At 41.0% G+C, this 18,579-nt stretch overlaps 1 protein-coding gene across 11 annotated transcripts in view; it reads right to left on the minus strand.

Annotated features, from left to right (window-relative positions):
- The window catches only part of kirrel3b (kirre like nephrin family adhesion molecule 3b), a 242,843-nt gene that overhangs the window by 23,398 nt on the left and 200,866 nt on the right, over positions 1-18,579 (minus strand). For all 11 annotated transcript variants that reach the window (XM_054793825.1, XM_054793821.1, XM_054793827.1 and 8 more), the window contains exons 8-10: positions 15,480-15,628; positions 15,267-15,394; positions 12,018-12,144 (exon numbers count right to left, since the gene is read on the minus strand). In XM_054793825.1, the coding sequence (XP_054649800.1) occupies positions 12,018-12,144; positions 15,267-15,394; positions 15,480-15,628 (404 nt within the window). The remainder of the gene's footprint in view (positions 1-12,017; positions 12,145-15,266; positions 15,395-15,479; positions 15,629-18,579) is intronic.

Below are 18,579 nucleotides of genomic sequence, written 5' to 3' on the forward strand. Positions count from 1 at the left end.
AGTCTTCATTCCCCTGATATTTTATTGTCTTACAAGTAGTGAAGCATGCAGCCGAAATGGTAATCGAGTAGCAGAAAGAGTGAAGTTTGGAGTGAACAAGAAACTTGTGAGGGGCTGGCGAAAAGCAGAGGATACCCGAACTGCAACGAAGAAAACAAAAAAAGCTAATCGCCGGCTGAAAGCTAGGCGGCCACAGCCGGAGGAACAAGTTCACAAATGGTTGCTTGAACAACGTGCTGCCGGGAGACGCTTGTCACCAGTGCAGTTACGTCTCCACGCCCAGGTAGGTGCCATATTGCGGGTTGTTTCGGCTATAGTTATCTGAATAACTGTTAAAGATGCTATGTTATGCTATGTTAACATAGCACTTATTCACGTCACGTTAACAGACGCCTACTTAGCATGTTGTTCTCCATTTTATTGTTATTACTATAACTTGCCTTTCAAGATGAAACGTCTGTTCTTGGTCTCTGATTTTATAAAATAAATTTCCCCCCAAAATGCGACTTGTAGTCCAGTGTGAGTTATATACGTTTTTTTTCCTCCTCATTGTACATTTTTGGCTGGTGCGACTTATACTCCAGAAAATACGGTATATGTTTTCAAAAGGAATGGCCACAATGTGAGCTTTTCCATTTGAAGAGGTAATAGTAATACAGTCGCCCCTCGCCACGTTGCGGTTTGAATTTCATGGCTTTACTCGGTATTTCAAACATTTATTAATGAATGAATCATGCCATTTTGTGGTTGAATATAATATATAAGAAGTTCAAATTGTGAATGTAGTATTCTACATTGGTCACTGGGTGTCAGTAATTGTTCGGTGAAACAAGCACCAGACTTGATGGCCAGAACAACGGGCTTTCATTGCAGGTTTCAAACTAATAACATAATAATAATAGCTAAAACTCAATTCTGAACCCCCGACATCATTTCCAGTCCTTCACACAGAACACATTTACTATGACACACGCACAAGCACAAGTTTCATTTATGTCTTATTTTCTCTTATTATGTCTACTACATTGGGTAATACGAGTGTAACGGTGACCATAGGGGTGTTATTTCATGACAGTGTTAAAAACCGTATTTAGAAGATCGTAAACAGGTTTTCTATGATATAACTACAAAAATATTGCATTTATAAATACTTACTTAGCGGAAATTCACTTGCCACAGTCGGGTCTGGAACCAGTTAACCGCAATAAATGAGGGATTACTGTAACTACTTTTCATATACTTTCATTCTCTTGAAGGTGAATTTTTTTCTCAATTTGTGGCACTCCCCGGAGATCGTGACATCCTTAGCGTTTGCCTGTAGTTGTTTTGATTGGTTTTCCCCAGATGCGGTTCACTTGCTCTTCACCACACAAATATGGCACTTCTTTATTTTTTTTATTCACTTTTGCTTTTGCTTAACTTTTCGCACGATTTCCTACTAAATCCTCCTGAGATTATGATGGATGCAGTGTTCAGTTTTCCGGGACTTTTCATGGGAAAGATGTATTGCGGCGTCTCCTCCCACTGCATTGTCAACCCAAGGACATGCAAGGACTGAATGAAGGGCATAAGACCTCATTCTGGATCAATGTTATTTATTTTTTTGATTAATGGCTTGTTTGATTCCTCCCACCGAGATAAACCTTACTGGGAAGGGCTGGTGCGGTACTTCAAGGCGTAATCAGGACAACACAGACTCAAGGAGAAAAATATTGCCTTTTTTTCTGCTTTTGCAGAGAAGATAACACACAATCCACTGCATTTTACCACCGTTGCTTTGCCTGCACATGATTTGACCTTGAATAATGTAAAAATAATCATCCTCTCCTACATGAGTGGCATTACATATGGCTGTTATGACAAACTGTGGTGTATTTAATGTAGCCCATGCTGCTGCCTTCTTAAATGTCAGATACTTAACTCTTATTAGCCTTTGGGTTCCTCTTCTAAAAATGGAGCTCAAAAAGTTTTGGAGATGCATCTTTTTAAAATTTCATCAGATCTTGCTTGACGGGGACATTTGAGCCCAAGTGACTGGTCTGCCTGCCATCTGGAGTGGAGGCTGTTCACACCAGGTGACCACGCTTTTATGAGGATGTCACACTTGACTCAAGTCAGCCCTCTCACTTGGTTTTGCTGCGATGCTTTATATGCGATCGACAGGCTGGCATGTTGCAGTTAGTTGGGTCTGTATGTTAGCTACCCCAACCGTGAAGGTGTAAGGTATTTCTTTGTTTGTTAGCAGGAATAGAATAAATCTACATGAGGATTTGACTGACTGACCGAGGATTTGGATAAAAGTAGTATACATATATTTTTTTTGGCGGGGACCAGAATGATGTATTTATTAAAGGGACCACATATCCCTGGCGGCACCCCTGTTTACGCCAATGAAGAACTTATCAATTTTAACCAATACATTACAAATACAGTAATCCCTCGTTTATCGTGGTTAATTGGTTCCAATTGGTTCCATGATTCTTTATTTATAAATGAAATATTTTAATAGTTAGAGCATAGAAAACCTGTTTACGACCTTCTACATATGTTTTTTTGAATATCATTAGAGCCCTCTAGACATAGAATAACACCCCTATATTCACCTTCACGCTCATACTCCCTAATACAGTAGATATAGTCAGAAAAAATACGCTATTTAAGACATACACAAGACTAATGCTCGTGTGTGTTTCAATGAATGTCTTCTGGACGCGGGAATTCAGATTTGAGTTCTAGCTGGTATATGACCACAAGAGTACCCCGTTTTATTATTATGATTAGAATGTTGTGGTAGTGGTTAGCATGTTGGCCACACAGTCGGGAGATCAGGACGATCTGGGTTTAAATCTCCATTTGGGCATCTCTGTGTGACACTTATTAGGACAATAGAAACAGATGGATGGATGCTTGTTGTGACATAATTCAAACCTGCAATTATTGTTATCAAGTCTAATGGTTGTGTTACTAGTGACACCTAGTGGCCGGTGGAGACTACAGTTCATCAAAATCCTTTAATGCCTGAAACTGTATTTGTATTTTAGTTCATTTCGTCATTTTTATGCTTGAAAATGCTTAATTTAGGCCAAGAATGTCTAAAATGTGCTTAATATACATATTTTCTGACTATATTTTTGACTGTAGTCAAACACGTAGTAGTCAAACAGCAGCCATTTTTTAATTAATTGTGTGAAAAACGCGATAAGAATGAGGACGACTTTATATTAAAATCGATTTGTGAGTCGTCAATATGTGGCCCACAGGCCAAATTTGAATAATGTAAACATTCATTCCAACTAGAGGAGTGTTCAGCGTATGACTTACAATGAAGCAGCGGGAGAAGACGCCTAACATTTGAGCAAATATTTCTCTACCATCTCTTCGAAAAAAGAAAAGTAGACATTGAATATTAGACTTTTAACAGCAGTCGGACTACAAAATATGCATTTACCGAAAATGCAGTGCGGAAAGGCTGTTTCGATGGAATGTAACCCACGGAGGCACTTTTAGACGAAAAATCAATTTAGAATGTTTTTAACGATACCATTTGGTCCTCACAGTGTCAGCCAAGAACACATCTGGCACTGGAGCAAATGTAATTGAGGACCACTCTTCTACTCCTGAACTCACAATAGGGTCAACATTAGTCATACAATGGTGCCTGTAGGATAATATTGTTTTATTAACTTGTTAGCTGAGTAGGTAAAGAATTATTACAAGTAGATATTAGAATAGCTATTTGCACTGATGTTTAATGATTGAATTATTAACCTAGTGCCTTAATATAAGTACAGTATACATATAACTATATATGTAACTACAGTATATATATATATATATATATATATATATATATATATATATATATATATATATCATCACTACAATCTACAGTGGTGTGAAAAAGTGTTTGCCACCTTCCTGGTTTCTTATTTATTTAGCATGTTTGTCACACTTAAATGTTTCATATCATAAAACAAAATATAAATAACACAACTGAACACAAAATGCAGTATTTAAATGAAACTTTTTATTATTAAGGGAGAAAAAAAAATCCAAACCTACATGGCTCCGTGTGAGAAAGTGATTTTCCCCCCATTAAAACACAACTTAACTGAGATTAATTGAGATCTATCAGTCTGGAAAAGGTTATAAAGCCATTTTTAAAGCTTTGGGACTCCAGCGAACCATAATGAGAGCCATTACCCACAAATGGCGAAAACATACAACAGTGATGAACCAGGAGTGGCCGGCCAACCAAAATTGCCCCAAGAGCGCAGCGAAGACTCGTCCAAGAGGTCACAAAAGACAACATTCAAAGAACTGCAGGCCTCACTTGCTTGGTGGTCGTGTGATTGCTGCTTCAGGACCTGGAAGACTTGCTGTGATAAATGGAACCATGAAATCTGCTGTCTACCAAAAAATCTTGAAGGAGAATGTCCGGCCATCTGTTGGTGACCTCAAGCTGAAACCAGCTTAGGTTCTGCAGCAGGACAATGATCCAAAACACACCAGCAAGTCCACCTCTGAATGCTGAAGAAAAACAAAATGAAGACTTTGGAGTGTCCCAGTCAAAGTCCTGACCTGAATCCTATTGAGATGCTGTGGCATGACCTTAAAAGGCGCATCATGCTGGAAAACCCTCCAATGTGGCTGAATGACAACAATTCTGCAAAGATGAGTGGGCCAAAATTCCTCCACAGTGCTGTAAGAGACTCATTGCAAGTTATCGCAAACGCTTGATTGCAGTTGTTGCTGCTAAGGGTGGCCCAACCAGTTATTAGGTTTAGGGGGAAATCACTTTTTCACACAGGGCCATGCAGCTTTGGGTTTTTCCCCCCCTTAATAATAAAAACTTTCGTTTCAAAACTGCATTTTGTGTTCAGTTGTGTTGTCGTTGACTAATATTTAAATTTGTTTGATGATCTGAAACATTTAAGTGTGACAACCATGCAAAAAAATAAGAAATCAGGCAGGGGGAAAACATTTTTTCACAGCACTGTACTTAAATCTCTATTAATAGCGCTGTTCAAAGCAGCCTGTCAGACAGACAGGTCGTCTTATATTTGAGATATTTACACATGCAGCTGAACATATGACGTCAAATGATGTATTCCCCATGTGAGTCGCACAGAAAAGCACACACACACACACACACACACACACACACACACCAGTGACATGGAAAACATGTCTTAAAAAAGTTGGATCGTCTTATATTCAGGTCCATTTAGCATATTGTGTGCTGAATAGCTTTTAATGTAACATTTTCAGCTCTTTGCTGCCCAACACCAAAGACAGAGAGATGATCAAACAACTATTTTGCAGAATTTCACCCTCATGTGCCAAGCAGACATTTTGCATGTGAAAAAAACCTGAAGTGACACCTCCATCTCCATCCCCATCTCCTCACTGCTCACAAAGCCAGCATGCCATTCATCCCATAGAAAATACGGTGATGGCTCAGGTTAAAGACGCTGTGAGTGGGCGGTGCAAGTTGATTAGTGAAACGGCTCGCTTCACTTGCCAATTTCCGCCAAACTCTCTGCCATCTCTCCGACGATTGCAGTTTATTACCTGTCTCTAAATGAATTAACATTTTAACGACTTTGCCAGATGGTGCCTTGGTAAGCTACTGGAAAAGCTGCAAAATTAATGTTTTCTTTGTGTCTGATGACAGCATTAGTAGTTTGTTTGTACATGAAACATGCGTGCTCTTCCAGAGCAGGATCAATAGCTTGCGGGTTGCATAGGACTTGCAGTCCTGGCTAAAGAGGATCTATTCTATGGATCCCACTTGCAAATGAGAGGCATAATTAGCCTTATCTGCCTGACTCAGGTGGAAAGTATGTAACACTGTTGAGAGCCAAACAGATAGTGGGCAGCACAGCACAACATCAGGAGGGAGGTCATCAAAGTATGAGGTGCAATTTTTCATTCAATTCATCAGGAGGAGGCGTCAATCTAGTTACACAACTTTGCCGTGGGTGTCAAAAGGCCAGCTCTTACAGTACATTTCCCTGCTTAACTGCTGCAAAATAAAAGGCTTGACATTTTCTCAGGAGTGAACAACAGCTTTGGGGTTTTGTTCTTGTGAGATAAGAGAGAGAACAAAGCAGGTACACAAGCAATAAAACATCAGCTACACGGCCACTGACGGACACTTTAAGGAGGAATCCTTTATAAGAGGATGCTGTCAACCTGTAATGTGTGCCCAAGCTGACAACAAGCGTATGTCTTTATTACTAAAATAGCAACAAGGATGTTTAGAGTGTGAGGTGTACATTTCTATGTCAGTGCTAATTTGATATTACTTAATACTGCCAACTGGGATGTTTTGTGTGGTAATAACCAGACATGCATAATGCGATGCGTTTTGTACCTGGGCTTTCAGTGGGGACTTACAGTAAGCGCCCTTAATGCCACCACTATCACGTCACAATTATACAAACCATCAATAATATACAAAAACGCAATATAACAATGCATGGCTTTACAGAATTGGGGATGAATACTATTCTTACAAAAGCAAGAAACCCAGGTAACCCTTTATCTTCCAATACATCACGTCTAAAGAACTCCAAACTACAAACCTCGACACTACAATATAATTTGGAGCAGTTTGGAAGACTTCCAGTGGAAGTGGCAAACAAACCGTGACTTATAAAAAGTATACATATAAACTCACTTATTTGTTCCATAACCCACACAGAGCAATGAGCATTACCGTTTCTGTCTCCTTTCTTTGTGTCGGAACAGGATCAATTAAGTGCTGCGCTGTTAATGTGATGAGGCGTTCAAGCGCACTGGTAAGTTTGAGTGTAAGGCATAGGCTTACAAAATGCTGACGTCGCTCTACGCCTGCTAGCTGGCCCTGTGAGGCGAATCTGAAATCGGATTGGTGAGAGAAACAGTGCTGCTAACAGTGTGAGTGACATGGGCCAGCAATGCTAACTCTGAAGGCCCTGGGCAGATTACACGTAGAAGCTGAATTGTCACTGAACAAATAAAAAAATAAGAACTAATCCCCTCGGAGCAGCAGGGCATGCGGCACTTGCGGTGCATCAATCATATGTAGCTGGTCAGAAAAACTAAATGCACTCCTCGCTGTCATTAACTTGCTGTTTTCTTCCCCTTGTGCTGCGTTAAAAGATGTTTAAAGATGGCTGAAATTCCAATTGACACGGCACATAAGTGAGGTGTGGGGGGGGCTCTCCTGTGATTACTGGCTTTCTAACCTCAGGTCAAGGGTTCTGTGGGTTATCATTATGCATGCTCCTCCACCCAAACTAATGCATGCACATACAGTATAAACACTTGTGGATAAAATGCATTAAATGCACGAATGTGGCGTTTATATACATAATATCAATTTGCTCATTCCAGTCTTCTCTAAGATGGCTGGAAGTAAGCCATGCATATATACATATACAGTATACATTTTGTTTGATATAAGTAATCACATGCATGGATGTGCTCATCCCTCCCCGCACGCCACGTAACCTCATTTGAGGTGCTGACGAGCAAATTCATTGCGAGCGCACGAGAAGAGTAAGCAATATGTATCCATTAGTGACTTAAACGCAAACTGCCTCCACTGCTAGCTGTTTGATTATAATTAAATTACATTCCTCCCTGGGGAAAAGCAGCAATCCTCTTGTCTGCGTGCATCACCACTGGGGGAGACGGCACGCAGGAAAGAGATAGACAGACGGAATGACACATGCAATTCAAATGAAGCTGTTAAAGGGCTCGGAGGATCACTGCAGGGAAAACAAACAGTAAAGAGACATTAGGATGCGCAGCAGAAGCACGTCATAACATGGCCTCCAAATGAGTTGCACAACGCTAACATGGGTTTGTTATTGGTAAGAAGTATTGTTTTTACCCTTTAGTCATAGTTAGCAGGATTATTCAATAAGTATTCCACTGATTTCCATGAAACGGGTGGATAGCAGCTAGCTGTCAAGAGAATTGGAGGACTACATGTAATAGTGCGCAGGTTTAGAATGGTGAGGATGCGGAATTTCACCATTGGTACAGTCGGCTATAAACTCTACGTGGAGCACACGTTTCATTTGTGGCACCTCAGCCTTTGCTGTTGGCTAATTTCATAACCTTCCTTGAGAGTTGGCAGAGTGTCCTAACCATTAACAGATCCGAGGGACATTTTGTGACATTTTTTTTTTAAGCCATATTGACTGTGTTGAATGACTACAGGTCAATCTTGCCTGAGGACGGATATCCATTTTTAAAACATTTTAGAACTGTCATCTTTGTTCCTGAAATTAGCATTAAATGGCAATGCCACACAAAAACCGACACAAAATGAACCATTGAAAGCCAGTGGAAATGCCATTTTAACCCTTCGTTTATCAATTTGCACTACTAGCTCAGACCCACCAACATGTATGCATTTTTTGTCTTTGTACTTTATTTGCCTACGAAAGACTTTGGCATTCATGGACAGGCTCTGTGACAAACAATAAGATCGGTCTCTGAAGCGGGCAAAAGAAGCAGCCGATGGCTATGGATCAAGCGCAAGGACCTTGCTGGGCTCAAAGCAGAGGGGGGCACACCTGGGACGCCAGATGGTGCCGATGAGCTCTCTGGAGGTGTCACAAGTCTATTAGGGGGCCTATCATTGAAACACCAATGAAGGAGGGTGCCCACCTGACGACACCTAATGAAGTTTGAAACCCACCCCCTTCCTGCCCTTACCCAAGCATAGGGTGTGGGGCGAGGGGGGGCAAGAGGGGAGGCTGAGCGATGACCCGGTGGGCAGGACGGTTTTTGGTCCCAGGTCGGGATCTCACTGATCTCTGATCTCACCCGCAACTCACCCTGGGGCACCCTGTAGGCACCCTGTAGTTGGCCGCCTTTGATGAAGGTGTCTAGTGCTGAAAGGCCAAAACACCCACTGACTCAAAAGTACACTACTGATGATGTGTCCCAAAATGTACATCCTTCCCATGGCTGAGATAAAGTTCCCACGCCACTCTCAACATCCACGCCTCATGTGATTACCGTCCATTGGCAGAATGTGTATTTACGAACTTGGCATGAAGAAATAATAGCAGATGAGATATTTACAGCAATTTGTGGGGAGCTGCCATTTTTTTGTCCTTAGCAACACATGAGTGAGGTTAAAGGAACTCTTAAAAGTTATTGAAGAAGATGCTGGGTTTATAGGCGGTTTAGAGGTCCTTACGCTCATCCGCAGTGACAGGGTAAATGTCTACAGCGTGCACACATGCGCGGCGTTTACACTTACACAAGTCGGACAATGGGTTTCACCTCCAGCACTGACTAAAAATGACTTGGAAGGCCTCATGTGGTTTGGGAAAAGAACGTCAATTATTCAGGAGAGCAAAAAAACTGGAGGCTTTTGAATGTCAAATGGCATTTGAGGCAAGGAGGGAGGTGAACGCAACAGAGGACAAAAAAGAAAGACAAGACAACCAGATCTCGCTTGAGCGCACAACATCAAAATAATCTGCTATCTTGTTGTGTAGTTCCCGAGCATGCTTGGAGTTGTGTTATAATCCTAATTAAAACAATCCATCTGCTTTCTTTTTCTTCTCATCGTGTATTCTGTTTACTTATTGCGGCTATAGAAAGGCAGGCAGGCCGCGCGTACATTTCAATGACGTGAAAACAATGGAATCAGTTCTGACTTTGGCTGCCGTCATTGCAACCACGTTCACTGCGGTTCATAGAAAGTCCCGGTTTTGATCTGGCGCTAGGGGGGGAATTGTGTGGTATCCCATTCCTTCTGATATGCAAAGTTGACGTCTGGGTGTTGAAAAGGAAAATCTTTACACACCATGCTTTCTTCTGGATGTATTTTCATCCGTCAAATCAGCACACACTTGCTTACAGGCAAACTCTTTTGTTAGCTTTCAAAATGGTCCATTGTCATCGTTAAGTATACATCATGTTGCCTGACTGACTCCAAAAAAAACAAACCCTCTTGTTCTTATCATGGCACTCACAATAGGCAACCCCAATATAAATACAGTCATCCGTCGCCACGGTGCAGTTCGAATTACGCGGCTTCACTCTATCACGGATTTTCAAAAATATATTAATTAATAAGTCATGCTGTTTCTGCTGTTTCATGGTTAAATACCACCTATTATTATTGTAAAAAGGCATATTTAAGCAAATGTTATGTACTTTTGCCTAAATTAAACATTTACAAGCATAACAATGTCTCAATAAACTAAAATACAAAATATGAGGCATTTAAAAGACGCACTTAAAGACAAAGATATGAAGATATGTAGTACTCTACACTGGCCACGAGGTGTCAGTAATGCCAGACTTGATTGCCGGAACGATAGGCTTTTATTGCAGGTTTGAATGATCTCAGAACAAGCATAACAATCCCTAATAAAAATCTCTAACAAAAACACGGGCTACTGTTGCGGCCATAACCTAGCAGCAAGCTGAAACTCAACTCTGAACCCACGACATCACTTCCTGTCCGCCACTCACTCTGTTCCCCTAGAGAACACATTTATAGCAACACACACAAGGATGAATCTTATTTGTGTCTTAAATGGCTAAGTCACACTTATTATGTCTACTATATTGTGTATTACGAGTGTAAAGGTGACTACAGGGGTGTAATTCCATGCCTAGAGGGCTTTAATAATGTTAAAAAACGTATTTAGAAGGCTGTAAATAAGTTTTGTATGCTCTAACTACGAAAATATTACATTTATAAATAAGGAATCCTACTTTGCGGAAATTGACGTATCACGGTCGGGTCTGGAACCAGTTAAAGCCGATAAACGAGGGATTACTGTGTATCCATCCCAAAATGGAGCTAATGAAGTCTTTTATCTTGCCAGGTCTCACACCAAGACTAATAATCATTATTGCCACTATGACCATGCAAATATCTATATTTTAAACACATAATTTTCTTTCTATGCATTTTGCCATCTTATCCACACGCAATCATAGGCTTTTGTCCTAAACCCCCAACCCCCAGCCACAGTGTCCGTGGATGGCCAGACAGAGCTTTTCCATTTGTGTCATAAGAAATGTGTGACATTAACTCATATTTGTAAACTTCATTTAACAACAGAAAATGAACACCGCGGGTTTAGGTGCCATTTCGTGAAGCATTAGTGGGGTGCCATGACTCAGGTGGGAGTGTGGTCGTCTCCCAACCTGAAGGTTGCGGGTCCGATCCTTCATCATGTTGAAGTATCCTTGGGCAAGATACTGAACCGACAGTTGCTCCTTATGCTGCGTCATCAGTAGGTATTTACAAGTGAAAGACCATTTAGATGTTTTTTAATGTATTTGTATTTATTTTTATGTATTCATTTTTTTATTAAAACTATTATATATTATTAATATATTGACTATATTGGTGGACATCTGGCGTTATAATGTGCAACCTTGTCTGCTCTGGTTGCTTTCCCAGAATTCTGATTGGCCATTGGTGAATCTGTTTTCATGTGGACAGACTTTTTTTTCTTTCTAACTCCACTGTGGAGTGTTCGTGTGATCATAGCCTGAGTCACTGAGATGGAAAAAGACACTTCCCTATGACTCATGTCGATTATAAAAGGTGTGAGCATTTCTTGGGAAAGGTCTGCTGTACATTTGTGGCTTTATTGCTTCACTGCAAATAGAACTGCTGACATTTTCATACAAATAAAGACTGTGCCCGACCAAAATATAATTGAAAATCTGTGGGTCACCTGGAGGGAGTGTGCGCACGAGAGGTACTTTTAAAGTTCCAGTGTTATAGCATTTTTCCATAGGCAAGTCTGAGGGGTCCCACAATATTTGAGTTATCGTGCTAACATGTTTCCTTAGCTCATGCTAGGTTAGCCTATTCACTGAAGAATAACTTAATGATCAATGGTCAGAGGTGTTATCATGTCTATGAGGACCTCTGCCCTCGTTTAAGACTGACGTGTGTGTGTAGATGTGTATTGGACAACCATACAGAGCGGTATTTCCAGTGAAAGACACATATGAACAATAAAACTTACCGTTGACAGTAAGAGAAACTTCTTTCTCCCCGGCGCCGACTCTCGGGACCACGGCTCGGCATACATATTTCCCAGCATCCTCCTGCCGCACGGATTTCAGCGTTAGAAGGTTCTCGTTACTAAGAACCTGCGACGAGAAAAATATAAATAAAACACACTGTCAATACACGAGACGCTTTGAAATATGAAATAGTTATAAAGCAAAATTACAGAGGGGGATGGCAGCATGAGGACTACTGGAGATTATAAAGGGCACCTCTTCTCAATTATTAAAATCCAATTTGAGTTCTGAGCTCAGTGGAACAAAGGAAGAGGGCGCCTTCCGTAAAAGGAAAGGTGGAATGAGGCGATCGAATCTACTGTATAAATAGCATGTGGTCATGGGCATGGGCTATACTATTGCACACATACTGGGGAGAATGTGCCTCTATAGTCACACACAACCTATTCAGCCAGCATTAAAAGATGACTAAATGTGTTTTTTCTTTATCTTTGGCTTTTTCCCAAAAACCAACTTGCCTCACATTGCACATCAGATACGAGATGGACCTGACTCAAAGCATTCCAGCATCACCATGTGGACTTTTGAGCAAAGTTGAAGTAGTCCATTACGTTGTTATTCATGTTTTACAATGCTCAGCTTCTTTTTACACTTGTGTGACCACTAAGAATGTTAAAAAGTGCGACACATGAGTAGGTATTGTTTTAATTTCATCGGAACAACATCACCTTAAACGGTGACCACGTATACATTTTGTCCAAAAACAATTCTAAAGTTAAAATCATGCCAAAGCAAATTGGTGCGGCGTCTGCAGTGATGCAGACTCCGCATCGGTCAATTTACTGGTAGATCTACAAGCGGCCGAAACAAGTTTTCTCCGTAGGGTGGCTGGGCACTCCCTTAGAGGTAAGGTGAGAAGTACTGTCATCCAGGAGAAACTCGGAATAGAACCACTGCTCCTCCGCACTGAGAAACGCCATATGAGGTGGCTTGGGCATCTGGTCAGGATGCCTCCGGGATGCCTCCCCGGGGAGATGTTCAGGGCACGTCCGACCGGTAGGAAGCCTCAGGGAAGACCCAGGACACATTGGAGAGACTATGTCTCTTACTGGCCTAGGAACATCTTGGGATTCGCCGGGAGGAGCTGGACGGAGTGGCTTCGGAGAGGGAAGTCTGGACTTCCCCGCTTAGGCTTCTGCCTCGGATAAACGGTAGAGGATGGACGGACGGACGGACGGACGGACGGATGGACGGACGGATGGATGGATGATGCCAAAACCTCACAAACAACCATTCAGTGTGAATTTCAAATACAAAACATCATTCACAAACTAACGCATTTTCTTTTGCAAATAAGAAACGTGCCTATCAAGCAAATACAACCATACTGAACTAAGTGTGTATTCGTATTTGGGGCACTGTCAACAACTGGACAGTGTTTCACTAATAATTTGTGAAAAATGAGGACCTGTAATAAAGCATCCTCTTCACACTGATTTATATAAGGGCCCCAACACATCACCAAGATCACAACTGTCTGTCACAAGAAAGATATGGTTAAATATTAACAAAGCAAAGCATGTCGGTGACAGCTGGGATCTAACCCATGACCCGAAGTTCAAGAAAAAAAGTGGCACAAAAATTGTGGTCTGCATCACTCCTACACTGTACAGTGAGTTTATTCCACTAGCGACATCAACACTTTTACTTTACTTCACTTATGACTTGTTCTGCTCATTCTACTTGCATTGGTGACACTTGCCACCACGCCCCCAGATAGACATCCACTCTCAGTTCATTCTGCATCATAGAGTGTCAGTATGAACATTAATAAAATTGTCCTGGCGACTTTAAATTCATTCAACAACGCCACCTGCTGTTGTGGTGTGCAAAGTACAGGCCAGTTCTCAGAGAGTTGACTGGCTTGTGTGTGGAAAGCAAGAGTGCATTTGTGTGTGGAACTGCAAGGCAGATGATCAGTGACAAAAATCCTGTGACAGCTGCAAGATTGTGACAATAGTCGCGTGACAGTTTTTTGTAGTTGTAGGATTGTTTTTTTGTGCTTCCGGTGTATAAGCGGACCCACTACATTTACAGGAAAACTCAGATTTGTACATCATAAAATGGCATATTGTGGCACTCTTTATTTGACAGGAACCAATCATGAGCTATGAACAAACTCAAGACGAGCTTGTCAGCTCAGTGGAAATTGTAGGAGGTCATTACTCAGTATTATATAATAATATTATTATTACTCAACAATCTGACTCATGGTTTCATCTTACAAACAACACTAAACCCATCACACAGCAACTTAACACTCCAACGTTATACCTCAGAAATATACAAACATGTACCAATACGAGTTCAAAAAGGAAAAAAAAGTTTTCCCACAATGAATTCCTTTTGAGAAAACAATTTCATTGGAGGAGCAGAGAGAGTGGAGACGGAGGCTGACATCATTGCAGCGCCCCAATGAATGTGTTGTACATTCCTGCCTTATGGGAAAACTTAAAAAAAAAAAATCATTTTAAACTCACACTGGTACGTGTTTGTGTATTTGTCAAGTACACCTTTTGAGTGTTAAGTTGTTGTGTGATAAATTTAGTGTTGTTAGTAAAGTGTTCTTTGTTAGATGACACCGTGAGTCAGGCTGTTATATTGTTATACTGTTATATATAATGACCTCCTGCCATTTCTGATGGGTTGACAAGCTCGTTGTGAGTGCATAGCTCTTGTGTGTGCCATGTTGGAACTGAGCACTGCTGTTGGCGTATTAAAGCATAACGTTTAAACTGAGCGTCAGACTCTGTGGTCCTCTGTCGAGACTTACAGTACCACGTTCAAGCACTTGTTGCAGGTGGCTTCGTAGGAATTAATTTGGCACCAAAATGAGGCACCGATAGCCACTTAGTTTTTTTATGTGGTTACGACCGTTAATAACAGCACCGGTGCCAGCATGAAACCGAGTTTTGGTACCCGACCCTCTGCATTGGTATCGTTCGCTGATGGACTTGGGGGAACTGAACAAAGAATTCATCGAAGAATTGGGAGAATCTCTGACTGGATGTTCTGTTGTAATGCTAGTGTCGAAATCAGCAGATGGTTGCTGGTTGTCGCCAACTGCAGCACTCCAATTTTGCCTCAATTCCAATTATGTCCATCTCTGAAGCGTTTTATTATTTGAGGGCGGTGTCCTGGAGCCATACCATAAAGGGTCCGGTGGAAATGTAAATAAATGCACTAACCACTCCAGAACCCCTCTTCATCCACACTATGGTAAGAGAGGGATTTCCAGTCCAGGCACAGTTGAACACGGCATCAGATCCGAGGTCCACCTGCAAGGACTGAGGCTCTGCAGCCATGCGAGGCCCAACTGTTGAGACAAAGACAAAGACAGTGAAGTCATGTTTGTGCGGTAAAAAGGATGGCATTTTTTTGTTCGTGGTAATAACACTCACAGTAGACATCAACATTGCGGCTGACGTTAGTGCTGCCCAGTTGGTTGGTAACCTCACAGGAAACAGGCTCTGTGAAGAAGGAGTGGTCCACAATCACCTCGTACGTGTCTCCGGAGACCTCCTTTATGATACTTCCCCCTTTGGCCCACCTGGTGAGAGGATTTGAAGGCATGGAGGGGGAAAAAAGCAGGGAAAGGCATTCAGTTTTTCCAGCCCCTTTCATGTGAATGGCACTCTTTCTTTGTGTGAATAAATCATCATTCTCGGGGCTGTTTTTTTTTTTTTTTATAGTGCTGGCTTCAGCATGTTTTTGTGGCAGCCCTCCATGGTGTGACAAGGTCCCTGGCGGCTAGAAGCAGATGGAACGTTTTCCATAAAAGCGAGGCAGAGAGTGCATAAGAAAAAAACAACAAATCACAAGAGTAGTATGGGTAGCACCTCCACCCCCAACCCCCCAACCACCTGTGAAGATGGCGCTTGACACCTACAGTTAATACCAGTGACAGCCAATGTTAGCAAAAGATACGATGGAAACTCAAAATTGAAACCTCAAGGTTGTACAACCATAATTTCCGTAACGTGTCTCAAAAGCTTAAAAACTGGTGGACCTGTCAATGCTCCAATTAACACCTCTATTCAGTTAACCCATTAGTCATGCCCCCGCTAGAAGACATCATTTTTTCATGTTTTATACACTGTTTTCCTTTCCACTCTCTCATCCACGCCAAATCATTATTCAAGTTTAAAAAGTAACTTGTTATATATAATGAGTTTTTTCACCTGCTCCCAATTAGCACCCCTGTGTAGTAGCACTGCAGTTTATACGGTATGAACAAAGCAGCTTGACCTTAAAGAGAGTTTAGGGTTAAAAGCGTCACCCCTGTTGCTAAAAAAAACAACACATTCAAAACGATAAGGCGTAACGTGCAACGTGCATTTTGCACAATGCACTTCTTGTGCATGCATGCCGGCCCGGTACAGTACATGCACGCAGTAACAATGACGCCGGTGTCATTTTTTTAGCCAGCATTGAGAAGCACAGAGGCTTCACGACAGAGGGAACTCATTTGTTTCCCATGACTAAACTGTGCCCAGGCTTGATTGAAAAGCTATCATTTAAATGAAAAAAAGATTAGTCATTCAATCACTAAGCAAAGCTGAGCAGAATCTTAATTGGAGTTTTTTTTTTTTGCCCTATTTTTGATTTTTTTTGGGGGGGGTGGCAGCGACAGTAGTATAGTTCTTTGGTTTCTTTTTTTTACTACAAATATCACTGCTACTTTGAGTAATAATGTAGTGTCTGTACCTACATATGCTTTGAAGGTATAAATACAGAAAATCTGAATAATAGAAAAGCGGATTTGCAAATGAAAGTGTCGAAAGAATTGTGTCAAGAGATCATAGCAGTGTTGCGTCACTGCGCATTGCTAAAATATGTATCATCTCGCTGCCGTTTATGTGACAATGATGATGAAGATGATTACAATGATATGATTACACGCGAGGAAATAATGACACCGATAAGGATGCTGATGGAAATGACTGGCGATGACAGCCCTGCTATCAATCGCGCCACAAATTACTGTGAGTGGGTAGTTTGTGATTTTCTTGTGGAAAGTGCAGTTACTGGATAATTTAGAGATCTCAAGAATACACATTTGAAGAGAAGTGGGAGTAAATTTGGAACAATGGGAAAAATGTACAACTATTCTGTTCTCAGCTATTCTAGATCCTGCATTATTTATGCATTTTTTTTACAGCTGTATTTACAGCATTTATTCATTTCTCTTTAATACCTTTTTTATTTGAAGCTATTGTGCAAATTTAAGCGAAATGTGGCTAATTTAAGCTAAATGTGGCTATTTTGCCAGATTTCTCAATCAATTCAAAGCAATCCAACGTGAAAATGTTCAGTCGGTTACCTTGCAGGACTTTTTCAAAAAATGTGCACATTTACTGTAATTTCATATTTTTGATGGCAATTTTCCCATTCAAAATGAATGGGAAATGAAATTGGCGCCCCTACTGGTGGAAAATCATTTTACATGTTCTATTACTGTCACGTTCCACTTCTTCCACAGGTTTCTAAAGGGTGACATGGCTCAGGTGGTAGATTGGTCGTCTCCCAACCCGATGGTTGAAACTGTTCCAACAAGGAAATGTTCAGCTCATTCAGTACATGCACGCTTGACATCAGTCAAGCCACTTTTCTAAAAAAATAATTACATATTTTCTGACATTATCCCCATTGAAAATGAATGCTCAACCTAAATGTCATCCCTGTTGGTGGAAATACCTTTTACATTTAACATCTGTCCACAGTGGCATGGATCAGGTCATCTCCCAGCCTGATGGTTGCTGGTTCTATCCTCAGTCGATGACGAGATGTCAACGCATACCTCGGATAGTTCAACATTCATTCTACATTTCAGTTCAGATTCAACATTCACACACAAATTCTACTGAAACTGCGTCATTTCGTTATATTTTAATATTAATTTAATATGTGGTTATTAATTGTATTTCAATATTGTTCATTTATTTTTTCATTTTTGAACACTTTTTTCCTTGTTGTCGTTACACATTCTCTATTTTTTGCCGTGACTATGAGGAAATAGAAACATTTAAACACGTGACGTGAACTACGTAATTGCTGAGGCATGTTGAGACATAGAGAAGCTGAAGAATTAAATAAGCTTTGCTTCTCCCTATTTTTTTTTTTTTCAAGACATGTTGAATTGTGCAACCTCAGTGTAACTTTGCTAAACACTTTTAAAACAACAAACACTGTTTTATCCGTTTTCTTTAGGAGTAACAGACTGGATCAGGATGAAAAATACGCTATGAGGGCAAACATCTTGGAAAACACCCCTTAATTAACTAATTACTCAATCAGTAGTTGAATGTATGCATGCATGGACACATGGTTGAACACTTCCAACCAACGTCGTGAAAAAAACAAATGAAGTAGCACCTCATCGTGTGCTCCTCTTCACAAATTAATTATACTCCACCGACAGTACTTCAATAGCAGGCAGCCCTACTTGCTAATAAGTGATGTCTGGCACACGTGGGGTCAGTCAAAATCAATTTAGCATCA

The sequence above is a fragment of the Dunckerocampus dactyliophorus genome, chromosome 12 (assembly GCF_027744805.1).
Source record: "Dunckerocampus dactyliophorus isolate RoL2022-P2 chromosome 12, RoL_Ddac_1.1, whole genome shotgun sequence".
Classification (NCBI taxonomy): domain Eukaryota; kingdom Metazoa; phylum Chordata; class Actinopteri; order Syngnathiformes; family Syngnathidae; genus Dunckerocampus; species Dunckerocampus dactyliophorus.